This window comes from Bidens hawaiensis, unplaced genomic scaffold (assembly GCF_021521415.1).
Source record: "Bidens hawaiensis isolate Kalapana, Puna unplaced genomic scaffold, B.hawaiensis_p1.1 tig00010985_1, whole genome shotgun sequence".
Classification (NCBI taxonomy): domain Eukaryota; kingdom Viridiplantae; phylum Streptophyta; class Magnoliopsida; order Asterales; family Asteraceae; genus Bidens; species Bidens hawaiensis.
The window spans coordinates 308,854-333,312 of record NW_027491850.1 but is presented as its reverse complement, the minus strand read 5'-3'; the positions used below and the strand labels follow the sequence as shown (position 1 = coordinate 333,312).

General features: G+C 32.7%; 2 protein-coding genes across 2 annotated transcripts; one reads left to right on the top strand and one right to left on the bottom strand.

Annotated features, from left to right (window-relative positions):
- Positions 1 to 478: 478 nt before the first annotated feature.
- Positions 479 to 4,865, top strand: LOC143536914 (auxin-responsive protein IAA7-like). The gene is made up of 5 exons (XM_077030796.1): positions 479 to 765; positions 1,252 to 1,496; positions 3,832 to 3,967; positions 4,055 to 4,116; positions 4,589 to 4,865. The coding sequence occupies exons 1-5, from the start codon at positions 551 to 553 to the stop codon at positions 4,624 to 4,626; spliced, it is 696 nt and encodes a 231-aa protein (XP_076886911.1). The 5' UTR covers positions 479 to 550; the 3' UTR covers positions 4,627 to 4,865.
- Positions 4,866 to 14,762: 9,897 nt separating this feature from the next.
- LOC143536913 (calmodulin calcium-dependent NAD kinase-like) lies at positions 14,763 to 20,265 on the bottom strand. Its single transcript, XM_077030795.1, has 9 exons — positions 20,227 to 20,265; positions 20,055 to 20,156; positions 19,733 to 19,959; positions 19,404 to 19,462; positions 16,498 to 16,731; positions 16,274 to 16,403; positions 15,838 to 16,142; positions 15,613 to 15,757; positions 14,763 to 15,118 (listed from the first exon to the last, which is right to left on the bottom strand). The coding sequence occupies exons 1-9, from the start codon at positions 20,234 to 20,236 to the stop codon at positions 14,879 to 14,881; spliced, it is 1,452 nt and encodes a 483-aa protein (XP_076886910.1). The 5' UTR covers positions 20,237 to 20,265; the 3' UTR covers positions 14,763 to 14,878.
- Positions 20,266 to 24,459: the final 4,194 nt, after the last annotated feature.

Genomic DNA, 24,459 nt, shown 5'->3' with positions numbered 1-24,459 from the left:
AGGCTCTCGGTTGTGGAGATACAAATAGCGTCATCCCTCTTGGTGGATGGGGTCCATTTCAAACCCACCAATCATATTCAAACACATTCACATTTATTTACTTTTTATTTTTCTTCTATTTATTTTAAATATTAATTAAACCAAGTTAACCCTCAACACGCTTGTTAAATTATAACTCTTCTTTCTACATGGAAGTGATATGACACGATAACTAGTTCTTACTAGTTATCCCACAAAACACGGCCTTTAAAGAAGAAGGAAAAAGGTATTTAAGCCGTGATTATTTTTTTGTGACACTTGTATTATTAATTTATTATAAAAATAAGACCTTGATCCTAGAAGATTTACGCAACAAATACCACCACGTGTTTGCATATGATCCGTCAGTTCACAATGCAAAAGATGCAACCCTTTGTTATATATGTACACGAACCTCTTTCCACTTCTCTTTCTAATTGCATCTCTCTCTCTCTCTCTTTCTCTCTCTCTGGAAAGAAATTAAGAACTGAAAGTATAGAATCAAGAAGCACTGAAATTTGGAAACAAAACAATGATGCACCTCAAGGAAACTGAGTTATGCCTTGGCTTGCCTGGCGGCGGTGAGGCGGATACTTTAAAGGTCACCGGGAAACGTGGGTACTCGGAGACTGTTGATCTTATGCTCAATCTTCAAACAAATGACCAGTCATCCTCTTCAACTGATCTCAAGGATAAGAAGTTGCAAACAGCTAAGAACAACAAAGATTTGATCAAACCACCAGCCAAGTAAGCTACTAGCTAGAAAAGTGGAATATATTATCCTCAAGAAAATTTCCAACCAATATTAATACGTGTGTATGGATATAAAACATCCATATTTACATATGTTTATACAGTCATTTGGTGAAAAGTGAAAACCCTTATGTTAATTTTTAGAATATTATATAGGTTGTTAGTTTTCTGAATTGAATTACTGGATACATACATACATAAACAAACGTATAAGGTCTCACTCATAACATAACAACGTCTAAAAAAGGTGAGCTAAAAGGTTAGGGAAGAATGAGATAAGCGCAAACATTTCCCGATCTTTAAACGATATAAATATACGTACATGTGAGTGAGTCAGTGAGTGAGCATCTATGCAAACCGGCTGAGATCAAATGAGCATGAATTATCTTTTAACATCATAACATGTATAATAAAATGATTGCCATAAACTCTAATTAGCTTATTAATTTTTTCCTTTTGATTTGGTGAATTAATATATAGGGCACAGGTGGTAGGATGGCCACCAGTGCGAAACTACCGCAAGAACGTGATGGCTCAAAAGAGCAACACTGAGGAAGTAACTGAGAAGGTGGTGGCAGCCACAGGTGGTAGCGGCAACGCGGCTGCTTTTGTGAAGGTTTCCATGGATGGAGCACCCTATCTTCGCAAGGTGGACCTCAAATTGTATAAGAGTTATCAACAATTGTCGGATGCTTTGGCCAAGATGTTTAGTTCTTTCACCATGGGTAAGTTTTAATTAGTTTGTTCATTATTACTTAATAATTAAATTTTATGATTAAATAATTGAAAACACTAATAAAAAAAGACAAAATTTTAATTGTTAAATATAATACATATATATATATAGGGGAGGGATATTTTGAAAACCATAGTGAGTTTTAAGAACTTAAGAACTTCAATTCTATGCCACACATTTAATTAAATAGATTGGAATATGTGGTTGAGATAAAATCTGGCAAAAAAGTCAAAGTAGAAGAGAGAATAAATATGTAAGTGGTTACACTAACTTTTACGTCCGTTACACATGTGTAAAAAGTCGACTCGGTGCGTAAAAAATTGTGTAATTTTTTACGTGTATGTAACTTACATATATTATGCATGTGTAAAAAAAATTCGAAAAAAAAATCGTTATACTGAGTTCTTAAAACTCAAAGGGGTTCTTAATTGAAATCTCCCCTACATATATATATATATATATAGGGTTAGGTTCAAATAAAAAGTTTGATTTTCCTAAGAAGGCTAGGAAATAAGGTATTTTAGTCTTAACACTTTAATATCAAAACCCACTTACTTTAATCTCAAAACCCACTTAAATTAATTTCAAAAACCCACTTATATAAAACCCACTTACATCTTTATTCATCTCCTACAACCACCACCACTCCACCACCCACCACCACCACAACTGTCACCCACCGCCACTACCTCGCCGGAAAAGTCTATGGAAATTTTGCCGGAAAATTTCACCGGAAAAGTCGTCGGAAAGTCACCTAAAAACAATCCCCGAGAAATTTCGCCGGAAAATCGCCGAAAAATTCAACGAAAAGTTTTCGGAAAAAAGTTATTGGAAAACGGGCGCCGAAAAAAACACAATGGAAAACACTATAAAAAACACAATTTAAAAAACACAATATAAAAAACACAATGGAAAAAAAACACTATGAAAAAAAACACAATAATAAAAATACAATTGTATGGCACAATGGAAAAAACACTATGAGAAAAAAAAAACACAATGATAAATACAATTGTATAACACAATTTTGTAAAACACAATACGTAAAAATCCCACTAATTTTTTTTATTTTTTATAAGACAATATGGTGCTCATATAAAAGATAAAAAGACACTCGTTATTATGTTGAATTTATTTTTCAATAAAAATGTCGTAAAAAAAAGTTATGGACGTTCTAAAATGATGGAGGAATTTGGCATATGCTTTGCATGTGAAAAGAGAAAGTCAACAAACGTGTTATTCCTTTTATGCCATTTCCCTTATTTTCACACATGATTTCCACCTAAACTAATCTCAACCTTTAATGTTTAAATCAATGGACAAGATTCCTTCCTACAAAAACTATACTTCCTATTATAACCTAACCCTATATATATATATAATTATCATTACATATACCACAACTTTACTTAGGTTAATATACAACAACCATTAAACGCATGTTAACATCATAGTACTATTATTGTTATTATTAGTACTATTATTATTATTGGGGAATGTTCATGTGCATTTTAATCTTAACATGAGAACGTAGGAAATAATACCAATTTATAGAAAAAATAAAAACGTAAGAAACAATACCAATCTACATAAACAATGATTTATAATAACAAAGAAAAAAACCTAAAAATTACAACAAAAGAATCAAAATCAAGAATTAAATAATAACAGCATATACCAACAAATACTTAAAACAACAAAAGAAAAAATCTAATAATAAAAATAAAATATAAATCAACGAATACTTATAACGTCTCATAATCGAAAATTAGCAAATACGAACAAAAAATAATATCAAACACCTATAAAAATAAACCTAATAATATCAGCAAATTGGTTCTCACTATTCTCATGTTAAGAATAAAATGTATTTGATCATGTTTCTATTATTATTATTATTTTAAAGGGCACATCATAGTACTAATTTAGGTTTTTTCTTGTTAAGAAATAATTATTTATATTTTAACTCTTTAATTCTTGCAATGTTCTATAAAAGGTCATAAAACATATATTACGTATTATAAGAAATAATTAATTACATTTTTACTCTTTAATTCTTAAAATTTTCTTCTTAAAATTTTCTATAAAAACGTCGTAAAACATATATTACGTATTATTCATAAATTATATGTATCTACAAAAGAATAACGAGAGTAACTATAAAGAAAAAACATAATCTAATATCTCCTAATTATAATAAAGATATAACTATAATTCATATTAAGAAAGAAAAAAATCACTAAAAAATACATTTTATCTAATCATAACTAACAAATACTATATCATGTTATGTTTCTAAAAAATTCTTGTTATTAACCTTGCAGGAGATTATGGATCTCAAGGGATGATAGATTTCATGAATGAGAGCAAACTGATGGATCTTTTGAACAGTTCTGAGTATATTCCAAGCTATGAAGATAAAGATGGTGACTGGATGCTTGTCGGGGACGTCCCATGGCAGTAAGTTCTTAAACCTAATAAAAAATTAGAGATCCAATTGACAAAACATTTTGATTCTCATCAATATTGACTTGTTTTTTTATCCAGAATGTTTGTTGATTCTTGCAAGCGACTTCGAATCATGAAGGGCTCGGATGCAATTGGACTAGGTAAGCAACTCCTACAAAATCATTTCTATCGTCTATTAATCTTATAATCAATGACCTCGTTGTATATCCATAGTCCCATACCTTGACTCGGCTAATTTCTGTTGGGATTATTAATATACATTGAATAGTTCTCTTTTCACTAATTAACTTGTGTGATCGAGTGAAAAATCATCCAACTAGTGTATACGATTTTTTGGAAAGCACACAATCACATAAGTTAATTAGTGAAAAGAAAACTATTCGGTGTATATCCATTCATTGCTATACTTGTCAAAACCTGAAAATTAAACGAAGTTAAATCCTAAAAAATTAGGGAGCATTAGATAGACGCCTAAACTTTCAACTTAATTATCTTTTTAATTGTGTAGTTAAGCTTACCCATGTTTACACAACTTGCGGGTGTAAACCCTAATATAGGAAAGATGTTAAATATTAACTGATGTAAAACTTACTCTTGGAAAATTTATTACAGCACCGAGAGCGATGGAAAAATGCAAGAACAGGTGCTAAACTCATATCGAAAGCAAACCCTAATGTTAAATCGTGTTCATGTCAACTTCAGTATATCAAAAACATGGATGGATGATCAAGCTGTTAATGTTTGAATGTGTTTGGATTTGTTTTTGGTTTTTGTTTATTTTAAGTAAAAAAAACTCAAGTTTTATAGTATGTAGAATTTGTGAAAAGGTGATTTGGGACATTTGTAATTGACAAAAACAATGAATCTCGTACTTGGTTGCCTCACAAAACATATCTGGAGTGTTTAAGTTGTTCATGTTTTCATAAATTGTTGTTCGTGTGGTCATAAATTGTGTTCTATGTTTTCTTAAATAATCGTTCATGTTGTCATAAATTGTAGTTTATTTTTCATATCAACCCCATTCTAGCATGTTGCATTTCTCTTTAATATTGGCAGATCTAATTTCATTTATGTATTTATTAATTTCTTCATTAAAAATGTAATTGAATAAAATTAATATTTAATTAATTGTATTTATTAATGAGGCATGGCTTAATAATTATAAGTAGCCATCCCCCAAGTGGTAGGGAGGGAACAATGGCATGTGCATGTTTATGGGGCAACTCATTTATGGCCAATTACCTTTTGTTTTTCTGTTTTTCATAAAAAAATGTACAATATACGGTTTGGCTTCTCTATATAAGTATTTCCTTTCAATCTAAAATATGTGTTTAAAATAGAACTTAAGAGAATTTGTTTTTTTAGAGAACATGTCACTGACATTTTATCTCCAAATTTAATGTATGTTCATACTTTTCACAAATGTGCTGGTGTACAAGCAAATCCATTTACATAGATTAAATCTTTTACGTAAAAATACAAAATGTAATACGTTATATCTAATACATTATATGTTGTTATTTTCTGTAAAATGGTTGCATATAAGATTATGCAAGCACTAGTACTTCACACGATAGAAATATCAATAGCAACGTCGTACCACCATTGCTCTCGCCTTCTACCTCAGCCTATGTTATTCTTGTGGCATCCCATACTGAACCCACACCCTGCAACCTAAGTGTTTAATCAATTAACTTAATGATTGATTAAATCCTTTATAACACTAATAATTATAGTGTTTAACATAAATTGTATAAATAACATATATATATATATATATAATTTCATCTAAAATAAAATTTGTAATTTACGTTGTCATACGTCAAAGGTGAACTCCACGTCCCTACAAAACATTGTAAAACGAAAGGTTTTGTAAATTTATATTTTGCATGTTGGTTTTAAATTTGAAATCTGATTTTAAGAAATATTTATTTGAATCTTGTAGGTAGTTTCAAATGCTGTAAAAAAAATTGAGAAATAATATATTTTGAGATTGGAAATCGTAAGTTCTGACTTTGTTGGAGGGAGGGAAATTGATTAGTATGTGATGGTGGTTAGAAGCACATGCATAGCCCAATATGTGTTGGCTTGGGGTTTCTTTAATAAACTAATTAATTTATGGGATCACTAACAACTAATCACTTTTATTTAAAAAGATTCACATGCCTAACCCAAATATATAAAAGAACCTTCGTGGTAATCTTCTCCCCCAATCACACACTCGAAATCATATTGATTCTTTCATCATTCAAAATTGATTTCAATCCTTCGTGCTCATCTTCTTCTTCGGGAAACCATACTGCCAACTGTCACTTGACAGCCGTTGTGCCATCACAAGAGCAAAACTTTCTGGCGTAACACACAATGGGACGAAAACCCGGGTGAGCTAAGGATTCGAACTGACAACTTTTGCACAAGGCCTAGCTCAAATCCATCATTGCCAATATCCACCCAAATAAGACAAAAGTGGAATTCAAACTTGAGTCTCCACTGAAAAACCCAAGTCTCTTACCACTATGCTACAAAACCCCTCAATATATAATAACAAAATTCTTATTTATTATGTATTATTATCTCTATCTCTTCTCTTACTATATACAAAGCACTAGTTAAGGATATATATAAAGCACTAAGGACCTCTTAAATTATAAAAGGTACCTCAATCATGCAAAAGATACATTATGAGATTCTAGGGGTAATTCTGTCTTTAGCCATATCAATTTACGTTAACTTCAACTTTGTTAAAAATAAGTTACAATTTTAGTCCTTCAATTTCAATTCATTTTTGTTAATTTATATAATAGTTACACTATTAACCCTTATTCTAAGCAAACTACCCCCACGACTTTTAAACAGCCATAACTTTTTCACACGTTAATATTTTTTTTTTTTTAAATTACACCATAAAAACAAGCATTTTATTCTGTTTAATTTAAGTATGGTATTGCTATAGTTTATTAATTTAAATAAAAACTAACACGTTACGTGATTACCAATTAGTATCAGCAAAAGGTCGGACAGACTCATGGGTCATAACGGATTAAGGTCAGAACAGGTCGACAAAAAAATGGTTAATTTGGTTCTCGGCTTCAAGTCAAAAGGCGCCGGGTCAAAACGAGCTTTGGGTTAAAATGATGTTGGGTCGAATGGGCTTTTGTGTCGGAACGGGATGGGTGAAAAAATGGTTTACTTGAAATTACTGTACATTTCTTTTTTGCTTCTTGATTTTCATCATCGATTACGCTCGTTCACGCATTAGTTATGCGGATAACATTGTTTGTGCGTACCAAATTGCTTGCGTGTAAGCGTTGTTTGACGCGCTTACCGACACCAGTTACGCGCCCGATGCCACGTTAAGCACATACTATCATCGGGATATGCACATACTGCTGCGATGAACGTACCGACACCGATAAGGTTCGTGCGTATCTCGCTGCATCGCGCGGGCACATGACTAGTATATAATAATTGAGAAGTTTGGCGACGTAATTAGTCCAAGTGACCTTACGTGGTTTGTCGGCGTTTTCATTTTTTTATCTATTTATTGTTTCTAATACGGAAAGCGCGGGTTTTTTATACCGAATTCACATCCGCTTACGCTTGCTACACATGGTTTTTTTTTTGCCGCAACTTTTTTTGTTTGTTGATTTCAGACGAATCTGCGTCAGTTTGCGACACAACATACATATATTTTTGGTTTTCGTCACGGTATTTTTTTATTTAAATACGTTAATTTAACACATGGTTTTCTTTGTACGATTTAGTGCCGACAACGTCAATTCCGACCGAATTCGCATTAGTTCGCAAGCGCAACACGTGAGCTATTCATCACGTTTTTTGTTCAGCAATTCTAGAATCAATGAACTCGTATCAATTCGCAACTGGAACGCGTGTGGTTGTTTTTTTTTGTTCACCAGATATTTTTATATTTTAGATATGTTAAATTTTTGTATTTATGTGTGGGAGAATTTATGTTTTGCCTTACTTTCGGCACCATAACCAGATACCAACCAAACTTTCGTAGGCTTTCAACCGCAATGCGCATTTATGTTATGCTAATTTGTTGTATTTGGGCGTTAACGACGTTTTTTTGGGGTTTGTTTCTGGTTTCGTAACCTGGGACTAATCGAATTCACCTCGACTCGCAGTCGCATCGCACGAGAAAGATTGTATTAGTATGGCTGTCAATAACATCAACCCGGCGCAACGCGTCGGGAATCTATCTAGTTATTAATAAGATATATTTAAAAGTACGATAAAGATGAAGGATATAGTCTTGGTTTCACATATGAACGAGGGTTAATATGAGCAATCGAGAAGTGTATGGGTGAACTGAATAAAGAGTTTAAAGACAAAAGAAAATAAATATCAAAGAATAAATTGAGTAGTTAATTTATTGACAAAATGACAACATACGTCCTTTATGTTTGGCCTGATTTTCATTAGCGTCCTTTAATGAAAGAAATAGCAACAGGCATACATCATGTTTCAAATTCCTTTTACATTACGTCCTTTGTCACTAACCCAGTTAATTTTTTTCGTTAAATATAGTCATGTGCAAGGCACACGAAGATAAATTTGTCTTTCTACCCTTTAAGAGACTATTTGTGTGGATTCCTTAAAGTTTGAGCTATATTGAAAATACTTATAAAAAATAAAAATTAATAAATATTTAAAATATATATACATATTTATCTCATATACTCTCTCTCTCACACTCTTTCCTCCCTCTCTCTCACACTCTCCTCAGGTTTCAATTCATCACCACCATCCACCACCACCATTAATCAACCGCCACGACCTAGCAACCACCGAAACCGCAACTACCACAGCCACCACCGAACTACAACCACAGACCTTATGCCGCTCCGGATACCACCATCAACCACCATAGACTCTCCACTATTCTCTCCCATTACCGGCCACCCAACACCGTCATCACAAACAAAATCGGAAAATCGAACAAGGCACAACAAAATCAGGGATCTGAAGATGCAAATATTGGGGATCTGAAGTAGATTGAGTACACCATTCTTCTTCTTCTTCACTCCCAACATCCCCTCGGTATCCGCACCATGTTCACCACACCCAACTCCGGCGACCAACAACCAGCTCCGATCGTTAACCCGTCGGAGCCTGAAGACCTGCCTGCAACACCCGACCCACTTCTCGGATTCGGGTCTTTTATCGACCCGAACACTGAAACAACAGCCGATACGGAGGAACTAGAGGAGGCGACCAAAACAGACTTAGACCCAGATCCTCTTTTGAAGACGTATGGTCGGCCGGCCGGCCGGCGTTAGGGAGGAGAGTGTGTGTGTGTGTGTGAGAGAGAGAGAGAGAGAGAGTGTGTGTATATGAGAGATAAATATATGTATACATATATAGAGGATGGTTCATGCAAGAAGTCATATTATAGCGAGAAGTTAATTACAACCTTAGATTTCTTTGATCAAAGGCTTACATTTAAGATGGCAATATTGTAATATTAAGATGTCTAGTTTTAATGTCTTCAAATGTAAATGGGTAAACTCGTCCTAAATGTGTAGCCTAAAAGAAGAAACAGACTTGTATTATTGAATTCCCCTTTTTAAACCATAAGCAACTCAACGTCATAATAAATTGAAGATTCAAGAACTTGCCTCAACATAAAAATCTGCATTACTTTATTGAAGTTTTAGTAGCACACTTACATAAACAAGATTGAAAGAAATCAATTTACGTGATTTCACAGTTCTACAACCTAAATTACATAATCAATTCTTTTTATTTTTTTATTTGGGTTTACTATTATGGATTTTTTTTATTCTAATCAATTCCTACAACCTTTGTTTACATTTTTATTACTTTAGTTTATTAGTTCCTCGGATAAGATTTAAATTTGTTTATGTATTGACTCCTACACTATTTATTATATATGCTTTTTGTAGGTTCACATTACTCCTACACTATTTATTATATATGCTTGGTGAGACCTTTCGAGACCTTTATCCATGAATTTGGGTCAAATGCGTGAGAAGCCTTCACTTACAAATAAAGTAATCTGATAGCTTGAGATAATGGTTGTTTTACATTTTTCGTTTTTTACTATTTATTTTTCGGATTTTAATTTTCTTTGTTGTAAGAAAGTTAATAATATACTTAGGGTTTGATGATGAAAGGGTTTCATAAATAAATGATATGTTATAACCCGTTTAAAAGCTATCTGGATTTGGTGGCCCATGACCCGCTTATGTTTTTTACTATAAAATATAAATAATATCTTTTTCTTTTTAATTTGGATATTAAATTTAGTATATTCCTATTTTATAGGATTTTCGTATCAAATAATTGGTAAGATTAATTTTTAATTTAATGAGATGTTATAACCCGTTTAAGAGCTATCTGGTTTTAGTAAGGCCCATACCCATGAATTTGGGTTAAATCAATGAGAGACCTCCATTTAAAAATCAAGAAATCCGGTGGCTTCCATAAAAAGGGGCAGCGACCACATCGCGACACGAATGATTTTTGGGTTTTCGTTTATATATATTATAGATATTAAATTTAATATTCATACAAATTAATATAGATTGCATGATACTTTAAACGAATTGTATTAATAATCATAATAAAAAAATTATGTTAAGCTACAAAATCATTGGTCTCAAAATAGTAAATATAATTCGTCTTAGCTAATTGTCTCAAGTTTAATAAAAATAACCCATTTTAGCTCGTTGACATTTGAGACCTTTAAAATTTGAATATGATCCAACTAAGAGTAAGACTGAACAAAAACCTAGCTCAAAGTATTTAAAAGTGTAGAAAATATTTATGTAATAATATGTATATTTTAGACTACATCAATTTCACTAGAAATTATAGGGACTAGATTTCAAAATATTTCAAAAAATAAAAAAAAAAATACCAAATTTTCTTCCTCCTTTCCACCGGCTGACACACACCCACCTAAACCCTTTTCTTGATATGCAATAAACGGAAATATTCAATGTTTGACCTTGTCAAATCGTTTACTAACCACAAACCGACACCCACCGACGGTTTGATTATGGAATTGATGTAATTTTGACAGCTATATCGACAAATTTATATCGCGGCTAAACGGACCTCAAAGCACTATAAATACACCACCAAAATGCAATTAATCTTTCTCACACACTATATACACCTTCACAATCCTAAACCCTAACCTAATTGCAATTTACAAAGCTGTCAAGATCAAGTTTGATATCAACCGAAAGCCCTAAATAGCTGTTAACCTTCAATTCGTAAACGTTTACGATAATTTTTTTGTGATTTTAATTCATTTTTAATCATCAAACGAAAACTCCAAATCAATTTAACCAAACATGGATCAAATTAAGCTAATTGAAAATCTAGGGTTTATGGGTTAAGGGTTGAACAACTATGTATGTATGTATGTATGTATGTATGTATGTATGTATGTGTGTGTGTATTTAATTTGTTGATATACTAACGAGTTAGACACCTGCCGTGATGGCAGGTGCATGGTTGGGTAAAACTTTGAACCAATTTTCCGCAATGGGCGAAAGCCTGACGTCGTCAAGTGTATCCATTCCAAATTTGATTCGGCCTGGGCGCCGGTTCGAACCCTTAGGCCCGGTTTCGTTTACTTTTTTGTTTTAATCATTTTATTTTACAATATAATATTATAAGAACCTTATTTTAACGAAACCGAACCCCAAACTCACATTTTTTATTGTCATGAACCTTCAATTTCTTGATTTATCTTTATATACATACATATATTTATATATAAACTCACTATATATTTTACATATAATAAATATGATACATATTTTCACACGTTTAATAAGCTGAACTAGCTTAGAGGTTCAAATAATTTTCCCGTTAATATATATACATATGTATAACATTTTTATCAATAATTAACATTTATGTCTTTCATCAAACACATGTATTGATAGATATTATATATAATTTTAGGATTAATTAATATTGGTTATTTATTATCAATATTATTTTACTTATAAATATGAATATAGATAAATATCATATAAGGGATTTCTCATTTTGTTTATCCAACATAAATACCAAAATAACAATATTAATACTAATAATAATAAATACATACTAGTATTAAATAAATAAATAATAAATATAATGATTTAAACCCTAAAAGACTCCAAATTTTTCAAACCAATCATAAACCACAATAATGGTGATCAAACTAATAATATCCCGTCAAATCTCAAATCCTTATATGTCTTGTTAATTTTTCGTTTATTAATTTATACTATCGTTAACAATTAGGGTGTTTTTGTTGACGTATCTCGATGAGCGCAATCATTGTCATCTTAACTTTTATCATTATCTCATCACTCATCCCACCCCTTAAGATAAGTAATTCGCACCCCCCTTTTTACTGTTTTACATTTTGGGGGAGTTATGCCTTCGCAAGTTAGATAAAATATCATTTTCACTACAATTTCTCTATTTGCGTAGATATGAAATTGCTCGATTAGTTTATACGCGTGAATTGTGACTATGTATTTATTCTGAGTTATGGTTGTTGGCATTTCATCCCCGTCCTTATCCTTATTTGTATGATCATACGCCACTGAAGTAACTCGACCCGTTGGGACGAGGGAAATGGCCTTTATATTAATGTTATGCTAGTTGTATTAGTTCATGTTTATCAAAAGGAATTGTCATTTTCAATTAGACATATGCAAAATTGTGATTACTTACTCAACTTTATGTTGACAAATCTATCTATTTTCACGCATGACACAGGTAGCTTTATGGGATGAAGAAAGTGTTGAAAGCTTAGATGATACCTTAGGTTGTATGACGATAAAGATGGATTTTGCTTTATTTTAAATATTTAATTATGATGTATTTCCATTAAGACAATATTTTGTTTTTGTGTACTTGAATGCTTTATGAAATAAATAATTTAGATATTGATGCGTGTAATTTACTTTACTGTCTTCTGAGCTATGATATAATTATGTTGCGCCCCGATATGTTCCGCCGTAGGTTGGGGTGTGACTCGCACCCCGTAATAGACGTTGCAATCAATCTATGAAGGTACATGTATAATACAATTTAATATAAAAAATAAAATAATATGATATGATATGATATGAGTACCACACAGGCTTGAAGTTCGTGATAGAGTGCTTCTCATTTTAAACCATTTTCGGGTCAGTTCGGATTATGTTTTGTCTAAAAAGGATCTATTCATATTGTGTTTTATTTTTAACGGGCCAATCCGGATTGTGATTTTTTGCAAATGGGTCAATTAAGATTGAGTTATATCTGAAACGGGTCAAATTTGTATTATGTTTTATCTCAAATGGGTCAATTTAGATTGTGATTCATCTCAAACGGGACAATTTTACTCTAAAGGATAGATAAACTTTATACTGTGAGTTGTGCGATTACTATTCAAAAGTATTATTAATTATTAATTACAAAAGGTTTTAATTTTCTGACTCGATCTATTTTGCCTTTTGTTCATCTTTGTACATGAAAAGTAATATTAACTATTAAAATGATTTCGTAGTTTCATTTTCATAGTTATCCCATGCCACATGTCCTCTCTTTACTCATCTTATCATCATGTTGACCCGTCATAGCTCAGTTTAAACTACATGTTATATAATCTAACAATATTATACTTTTATTATCAAATGCAGCATGTGTATTCTTTCGTGTTCGTTTATTTTAAATTTAAAATGAACAGCTCGTGAGCATAAACAAACGTAACGAGTATAATTAAACATAGATGAACGAAAACGAACAAATATAAAACATTAAGTAAATGATTAGTTTAATATTTCATTCAAATATGAACATAAACAAACATAAATAGATCAAAATAGGTTAAAGTATAACGTAAATAAACCCGGGTGACACGCATGCTAAAAGATAGTACACAAATAAATTTGTTGTCACTTAAACATTTGTAGTGGAACCACAACAAGAAGCAAAAAGACCGGACGAAAGTTATTATCAGATTGGACTAAATGACAAAGGTTAAATGAAGATTATTTGTGATTAAGTTTATTCATTTCAAATCGAATTCAGAGCCTTGTTCCTGGGTGATGACTCTGACACACAGTTTTATAGATAAGGTAATGTCAATAAATGTTTTGCACAAGATTGGACCTTAATCTTACTTCTTTCATTAACGGGCTAGTATGTGGATGAACTCATGAGCTACACACGGTAGGCCTATGAAAGACTACTAGATCGGAAATTCGGAACGACATCAAATAGCACGAGGGAGACAATCATTGATGAGAAACAGATTTAGGCTAAACATATAATCTTTCTTCGGTACCACCTCCACGATGACAATAATAAGGAACCATTGACAATGGAGGAACCTCAAAAACAGGCTTAACCACCAGAGGTTGTTTCTCCTCCCAAAAGCTCGCAATTCATTTCTGATCCGCGATTGCAAGAATCCAAGTCTAATAGCTAGTACAACTTTGTTTATTCCGTATTACCTCCTACATAAAACTATGGGAGAAAACATCACTCATACTGACATGTTAGAAGTGATGTTTTTCACATTCCATGTTTATAACATACTCCTGACATAGTAGAAAACATCAGTCGATTTCTAACAGATTATGAACACCACTAACTGTATCTTCTGACCACAAGTGAGTTAGCATGGACTAATATATTGAACGCAAATTGCTAAAAGAAAAAATAAAAGTTAACTTACAAAAAATTTTATTTATGTAAATAAAAAAAAGAAGCGGCTTAAAATAGATTATTACATACATGCTAAGTTTTCAATTTAGTCAATCATCAATGCTCTTGAATCAAACACAAGCACAGGCACTCGTCAGAAACAAAATGCGACCATATTTGATAAGTCTTTAACTTCGGGAATACGTGTTAATATGTTGACTTTTCGATTTTTTCTATCACAGCTTTCAAATCACGTTGACTTTCGATTCTACCCGGCTTCAAGACATGTTCTTTCCACATAGAGTCACTATGGATTAGCATTTTGTGGTCTGCGTAAAGCTCGTATATGGAATCAGCTTCATCACTGATTTCGCTTAATGCGTCCAAGCATTTGATTTGATCTGGATCAACTAGTAGATTGCTATTGCCGTCTTTAAACCCGATTAACTTCATTTCAAGCAAAAGATAAACAAAAGTAACAAATTAAATGATGAATACAACAAAAAGAAATTAGTGGTTATGCTTATTCACATAGTTTAAGAAAATAAATCACATATTTACACTATTATAATCATATCAACTGCATAGTTTTCGTTATGTTAAACAAAATTATCTAAAAAAATAATTTACATAACATATTTACTTTGTATATGATAATATCTAAAAGAATGCATATGGTGTATAAAATTGTATATATATAGAACTAATATGCTCGATTATTAATCTCAAGAGTTAGATTAAGCTCGGTATATAAAAATCAGATTCGGGCTTAGACTCGTTTAGTAAATGAGATCCAGTTGAAGCTTAAGCTCAAGACTGAACTTGTTTACCTTCTATGGTAGCATTTATAAGCGACTTTGAAGGGCTTATGCACGCCTCGACTCGTTTAAACACTTAATCTCGTGAGCATATATAAATAAACTAGTAAAATATGAACTTACCGTTGGAGGGGCTCTAATACCATTCGTGCAATAGAGCTTTGCATTGTCAACCAGACAACAATACTTTCTAAATGCATTTGCAAATCTCTTGTGTGATTTCAACTGTGAATTGACCCTCACTGCTCTTTTCACTGCTATAGCCCTCCTGCAAGGTTGTAAATAAAAAAATATTTAACTTAAATTTATTTTAAATACATTATGAAAATATGATCAATAACATTATACCTAATTCCTCTAGTAACTGCAAGAAAAGGGTCACAAACAACACCAACCAACTCAATTCTGTAAGGTTTCTTTGGTTTAACATCACCCTCCACCTTTTCCCAGTAATCTTCGGTGACGGTTCCATCTTCGGAGACCTTGTAGCCAACGCCCATTCGATACTGATGTTTATGAATAGTCCTCGCCATGGCAATTGTTTGTTCCACAAATGGTTCCCATGATAGTGTTCCATCCATGATCACGTCTCTCCCGTCATTTAACGCTGTTACTAATACAGAAGAAGCGGCGTCCGTAGATGTTTGATGCACCTATGGTCCATTCTTATAGTCAACGTTTTTTATATAACAACACAAGTTACTAAACTAGTCGTCTTACCAGTCCACTGATTGGACTGGTTATTGGCCCCTTGAGTTTATAGGCACGAAGAGAGAGATTGTACCAATTCAGCGGTTTGAAGCATATCATTGTGACGACCCCTTGAGTTGAGGGCTTGGTAAATCACATCTGTCTCCTTAAAAGCGTCGGCTTCCACCACCACCGCGTTTTCTGCAGCCCCCGACCAAAAAACGCTGCCATAATTTTGGTCGAAAATTAAATATGGGCTAAGAAAGCAATTATAATGGCTAAATACTTAACAGCATATAAACCAAACAAATATTTTACTCTTTAAGAATTTCTTTGAGTACAGTGCTCTTTCCAGCTCCCATTCCGCCACCCATGAAGAGAAGCACCGGGCTTCTGTCGCAAAGAGCGATGGGCCCCAGCACTTTTGTGAAGGCGTCACTGCTATTGCTCTTTTTAGGATTGGTAATTCCCATCACCTTCATTTCCTCCACCATTGTAGAGATTGCCCTGGTCACTTTTAAGTCCTTTGTAACTCTATCAAATCTTTGCTTTCTACATAAATTATGTAACAATCCAATTAATATAAACCATTTTGAACTACAAAAATTTTAGAAATTATTAGTAACGATTTATCTACAAGTATTTAAGTGAATATATGTGTTAACAAGTGAATGTGTTATAATAGTAATGATTCAATATAAAAGAGTACATACGACTTTCTTGTCGTGTTCATGCATTTAATAGATAAAAGAGCGTTCATTAACTATCAAAGTACATGTAATATTCATTTTCTTATATAACTGCAGTATGTGTATATATGCATTACTAAAGTTATTATTAGCATTCTTGGAACATAATAAATGAACTTCTATGTAACTCATGAATCGTTCGATCCACTTTCAGTTCGTTAGAACCCTATGAATCACCGCCTCTCTTCCTTTTTTTCACTATATATTTAAACACTAGGTGCAAATTCTTATACTCTTCTCGCGAATATTTACTAGCTAATAAAGTTACTTCTCACAAATTATTTGTTACATACTAATTATAAACAAACTAATTAATTAAAGAAATTTAAATGATGTGACAATGTGTTTGTTAAAAAGTGAAGTATCATTTACTCATTTTGATGTTAATTTTACAAAGAGCGATTGACACAAATCATCTTTTGTTATTAAATTTATATCACAACGTAGATAAAAGTAAACAAATCGAAACATCATATTCAATTAAAAAAATATTTAAAAATTATAAAAGAAAAACAAGTGTATATGTATATTAATAAAAATTGAAGAAAAAACTTTTAGAAAATATATTTACTCTTATTTGAAAGGTTGTGACAAACTGCCACCAATGATGTGGTGATTCATTGGCAACGCCTTTAAAGTTTAAACACCTCGGATTGGGATAGAAGTTTTGGGTTCAAGTACACCGACAAGGATTAAAGGAGAATTCACACATTAAAAAAATTAAAGGTTTATGCTAAAAGTACATGTCTTTCTTTTTATTTGTTGTTTCTACTTCAACTTGTCATATTTGTAATATATATTCTTCTTTTCATATTGAAAGACAAAAATATCTTTTTTAACTTCGTGTTTTCAAAGAAATGGTGCGATGAAAATTTAAAATAGGGGTATGCCTTACAATTAATAGTTTGTTTTAATGGCAAATGTGTATCGCTTACAATTAGATGGTTGTGAGTTTTAATCTCAATATAGTTATAAAGGTTGGGACTTACAATCAAATAGCTGTGCCTTTCGCGATTCAGTCACAAATCGGAGTCATGCTTACAAGTTACAACGGACTGAAATCAAACACACACGAGTGGTCGCGGCCAACCCTATTGAATACTGTTTTATATGGTCACATGGGTGGTCCTATAGAAAATCCTTTTTCTTGGTGTCTAAAATGTTTTTGATTAAAATTGATTTTTTTTCCTGTGTATACACTTGCATCAAGTAATTTAAATGGAGTACCTAACTATATATAACGAGAGCTGATTAATACTGATAATATTAACTGTGTAATTATAATCATAATCCATATCCCGTGAGTTTACCGGCACATTTTATAATTTTTAAATATATTAGGCTGTAAGGTATGGAAGCCATCATGCCGGTGAAAATGTTGATGTGGCAGGTGGCGCCGGCGGTAAACACCACCCCGCTCAAGTTGGCTCCGATGGCGGTGAAGTTCTGGATCTGATTTTACCGCTCAAACTGCTGCTGGCTTCTTTGCAAAGTAGGAAACGAATAATAATTGTTTATTCCATATAACCCTGCATGGGACCAATTCCAAAAGGGATAACCTCGTACCTCGAAATTCCGGCGACATTTTTATCATCTCCGACGAAATTCCGGCGACAAATATGACCTTCCAGATCTGCCCCGATGTATGAATAAGGGAACAAATACGAACTAAATAGATGTAAGAGCTTCAAAACATGGGTGTATTATTGAGGTCGCCGGTCGTTAGTCACGACGCCGGTGGAGGTCGCCGACGCCGGCGGTTGTGATAGGGAAAGTGGCTGACCAGGAAGAAAATGGGGTGTGGGAGTGGGAATGCTATATAAATGCATATATTTCTTTTTTTTTAAATCAAGTAATTTTTAAACCAAATAATTTTTCTTGTTATTTCTTATTTTTAGTTGTATAAAATTAATTTTAGTTATATTAAATTATTGTAACATAAATATTATTATTTTATTTTAAAAGTAAGGGAAATGGTGAATTGGTAACCATTTCCATAGTATTGTGAAAAATAGTAAAGTGGAGTGTGGTATGATGTGGCGCTGACGTGACATATAAAGTGAGAAGCAAAATGACATCCACACCTAGTAATCTTTATTAATAATTTTGCGTCCAAAATGAGTACTCCTAACTTTTTAAATGGATTTTGTCAAGGTCGTCCATTTTTAGTGATTCTATGCCAGCTTGTTGGGTGATTTATTCATAAAAAAGTACATGCTCATCTAACCTGAAACCACCGTGACATATACATAAAGGTTACGTCAAATTTCAACATAATATGAGAAGCCAATTAGCTTTAATCACTACATATGCTTAGTTAGCTTTAGGGCTTATACATAATATTTTGGATTGTAAACGAGTTAAATCAAGCTTGAATTTGGCAAAACTCGAACTTAATTGTTTCATTTAACTTAATATAGTTAGAGCAAATTAATTTGTGAGTAATGTAAGATAAGAGAAAAATAAAAGGATCACCTTGAACCGCTCAGGAACACGTTTTTAAGCCGATTCTCATCGGATCCATCACTTAGCACCTTTCAATAAAAAAAATTAAAATATAAGGAGTTTAAAATGAACATAGGTATGAATCAGTTTCCGTTAAGTTTAAGTGATTAAGTCACATATATTTTGTATTCTAATTCTAAATATAACATGTGAATGAGCAACAGGTCTTTGCTACAGATTTTATTTACTTATCTATAAATCATAGCAAAACATGTGAATGATCTTTTTCCTAGCAAATACCCGATTGAAGATGACATTATGTCATCAAAACTGACATCAAACAACAATTTAAACTGTACCTGATTGATCATAAGAGAAGCCTTGCTCCAATGAAATGCAAAATAGCCAAGAATGCAACTTTCAAGCTCTTCACCAAGCTTTTTACACAATTCTTCCACTTCTTTTTCATTCAAGAAATACACTTTAATCTCATCTTCAAAGTCAGCTTTCGAGCCTCTCGCATATTCCGTTACCAGTTTGCTGAATTCCGGACACTCATTGTCATCCTTAAATTCAAGTTGCCTTGCTGAAAATTCACAAATAATCAAATTATAGATATAATTATTATATATGACTATGGTTATATATTTATTTGTGATCTTCTTGTATTTAAAAGCTTACCAACATAATTAGAAAACGTTTCAGGCTTTCCAACGCTGTATCCGGTCGAATCTAGTCGTGGAACAACACTTTCGGGTTTCGCGGCTGCAAGGATGTCCCGATCTGCATAAAACTCATATGATGTGTAGGTCAAAGAGAGAAAACTAGAGAGAGAGAGAGAGAGAGAGAGGACCTATCTGCATAACTGGTTTGTTAAAAATGGACGGAAAATGGTGTTAAGAGAGGAGCTAGGAAGGAAGTAAGTTAATATATGAAGTGGCAAGACATCTTGTGTGGGTCTATTGTTTATAGAGTTAATTAAATGCATGTTGCTTGTGTGATAATATATCATATTGGGATTTTGGTTGCTAAGTTTCACCACCTACACTTCTAGTCTCCTCATAAAATGATGTTTGTAAAATCGTGTGAAAAGTCTATTTTACCCTTTAGTTTATAAAATCAGGAAAAAAGAAAGACCCAATTCTAAATCTAGTTTAAAAACAAATAGCACAACTGACTTTTACATTAACATCACAACCAAAAATTCCAGGTAATCTACCACTCAAATTCTAGCCAATCATGTTACGATTTGTGAAGGCTTTGAACTAGTTTTGGGTTTTGGGCTCAAATTGGTGACAAGAAGAACAATGACTTGGCCCGTTATTGTTTCTTGTTAATTAAGCCTTTAACCCTAGTTCATATCTTATAAATAACTCTGCTATGTAATTGTAATATTTGCACCTCAATCAATGATATAACCTAGTTGCAGCCCGTGGATGTAGGTCCCCACTGGGACCGAATCACGTAAAATTCTTGTGTCGTGTTTATCGTTTATATTTTCTAGTTTCTGCGTGTATAATCGTGTGTGTTGATTCGTGTGTTGTTCCGCTGCGCCGCTTTGTTCCTAACAAGTGGTATCAAAGCTTTGGCTCGTTGTTAACACACAGGAGTGCACGAACGATTAAGGTTAGATATCGTAGAGTTGATTTCTGGTTCATGTTCATCAGTGATCGACGGTTCAAGATTGGCGGCTGAGTTAGGGTTTTTGTTTTGGATCTGGTTAGTTATTCGGTTTTCGTATTCCCTTTTGGTTAATCGCCGCCGAGATATCATGATTTGTTTAATTGTTCGATCGTGGGTCTATGTTCAAGATTGAATATTTGGGCAAAAAATTAGGTTTCGGTTTGGTTGAAGTTGGCTATGGCTTTGATTTCTGAAGACAACCGTGAATAGCCTTTTTTTTCTTTCTTTCTTCGCTGGGGTTCAAATCTGGAAGCCATGTTCTTCTCTTGGAAATCGTTGATGCTTTTTGTTGTGATCGAAGTCAGTTAGCTATCTATCCGGTTTCTTGCGTTGGCTATCGATTGGAACTCTTGGAGATCAATTTGGGGTCTTGCTCTGTTACGGCTTGGGATTGGCCGGATTGGCTGAATATCGTAACAAGGTTGGCAAGTGCGCCCGTGTTTTGACTTTAACGGTATGGTGATCGGAAAAGTGTTGTTAAGAAGAAGAGTATGTTCTTAGGTTCGTGATTAACCACAAACTACGACAACACTAATTTGTTCCTTTCTTCATATTGGCTAGTAGCAAACCTAGAAAAACAAGATGAGAGTGATCACAAAGCATGAATATTGACAGATGAAACTGTCATCGCTATTACCCAATTTGATCATTTATGATCGATTTGTTGATCGCAATCCAACCCCCTTTCGACTTTTATCTCTTAATAATTAACTTCACCAAATATTCCCAGGTCCCAAATTGATTTCACATACTAGAAACTACTATCGCTTTTATTATAGGAGTTGCAAGCCATCCAATGAGCATTTTCATACTAGAAAAACGATTGTTGGCCATTAAAAAAATCCAATCATCACATAAGATATTCTCATTGAAAACACTCATTCGCTTTCTAAGGACGGGGACCAGTAACTCGATAGCCATACATTGATGACTCATCTAGAAAATATATTATTATTATTTTGTGCTCGATGGCAACGTTAGATTTAAATTCAAGTGCCGATTAAGACTCATAACGTGATATTATTTCCCATTATATAAGGGAAAATGAATTATACCATGCTTTGAAAAAAAAATCATAAAAAAGCAATATATTTTTTTAGTTTTCTAATAAAAGTCCCTTAATCCAACAACTGTTTATTAATGTCCCTTAACTTGTATAAATTGAATAATTGTGACTTAAAAAGAAGACCTGGAACCGTTAAGTAGGTCATCACGATTAAGACTCATCTATATAATTTTTTTTTTGGTTGTATATAAACATAATTATGATAAAATGATCCAATCACAACAGAGGCAGGTAAGCGAGCAACGAGCTACGCCGCTATCTAAATCTAGTTGCAAATGCTACTTCACTCATATAGGATATTCAACACCCATTCTTATAAAAAGTTTCTTTGAACTTATGATTTCGAACTCTCTGATTGAGAAAACCACGAAAGAATGCGGGTTTTATGATACTTTCCTTTAAAGAAATTGTAGTAGCTTGAAGGATTAAATATAAAAACACAATTAGTGTATTTTCATCAAAAATCATGAGTATATTTCAATAAAAATTGATTATTATGTAAGTTAAATATTGCTATTTGTTTATTAATTTAAGGAAAAAATGTTTTCCAGAATAGTACCAAAATGAATTAAAAATTATAAAGAGGTGACTTGGGTGATCTTAATAATTAAAAGAGGTGATTTGGGTGATCATAACAATTAAAATATTGTGGCTGTCTGGTAACGTGCATAGCCGTGGGCACGCTTGGGAAAAGTCAATAGTGATTTCTAACTAACAACAAACTAAGGTATATATAAAAATTAAAAAAAAATAAAAAAAACACCACCACGAACAAATATAATAAAAATAATAATAATAAGAATCAATGTTTTGCGGTCAAGAACTGACAGGAATTCAACAAGTATCGATGGTATAATAAAAATAATAACTATAAAAACAAAAAAGAAATTACTTAAAACAAAAAAATAAAAAAAAGGTGCATCAATCAGGTACAGGACCAATAGGCCTCCTGCAACACCAAATCACCAATTTTAAACTATAGTAATAATATTGTGTAAATTAACAAAGACTAACTTAGAAAAATTTGGTGAATACGGATAAAGTGGGATACTTCTTTTGGCTCACAAAGCCCCACCTTGATCATCTTGAATAATTTTTCTCCCTCAATAATGTCATCCATATTGATGAGTCCATTCAAAAGTGTACACAACAAATAAAGAATTGACGCTATCGTTTAAAAAAAAAAGTATACAAAACATCATCACATCACATACAACAACATGCTTAATGCAACTACCTAAGACAACGACTGTTTTTGATAGTGTGATGCACTTGACAACACCACTTGGTAACAACACTTGGTCTCAGCAACAAAAACACCTTGGGCAAAGATTTGCTTAAAAATATTAAAGAGTAATTTCTCATTTTGGTAACATCACACTATATAAAAAAGGGAGATTATCGACGACCATATTTGTCAAATTCATCAGTAATGGTGGTTACTAACAGAAAAGGTCGTTGGTCATTTGTTAGTGGGTTATCTCATTTGCGACGGATTAGCAACAACTTACAACTCATGTCTATGTTATACTCTTTTTTCTAGCAATGTCACCAATAAAACCTTGAAGCATACGCCATGTCTTGTGCGAGCTATTTCATTAAACAGTTTCAAAGCATCATCAACCTAACAACCTTAGTTATTTTTTCAAATCTTGACCAAGAAAGATTCGACTAGGTTTTATAATTCACAAATTTTGTGGAGAATGGAGCTACAAGTGTTTTATTAAACAATATAAAAGGTAAACTGTGCACAATGCTCTATTATGCGCGGGGATTGGGATCTCGGGCTAACTTGGACATGATGAACACAACCTTGCCATGTTTTTCATAAAAAGTTGTTTTCATTACTCGAACCCATAATCCCCAAGCTATATGACAGCAACCTTAATGTTGCTCCAAGACTTGCCCCTTGAACACCACGTCATTGGTTTGAACAATACCCAAAAGCTAATTTTAAACACGTGAAAGTATTTTTTGTTTTTTCTAAAAATGGTTCATAGTGAAAGTAGTTAGAAACTAGAATAAAATATTAACATCTAACACCTTTATTATTCATCATAAACATTGTTAACTCCGTCTCCAAGACAAACGGGGAGCTAAACATACATACATAACTCCATCTCTAACACAAAAGTGAACAAAACGTATAAATTTAACGTACACATTAGAGATCTCAACTCTGTTATGTGTTACAAATTTATATAGCTGGCAATTTTATTTTACATATTTAGATGTTTAAATTATATTATTTTTGTACATAGTCACAAATAAAATTATTTTTATATTTTATCAAATAACTGAATTTAAATAATCACAGCTATAAATAATTGGTCGATT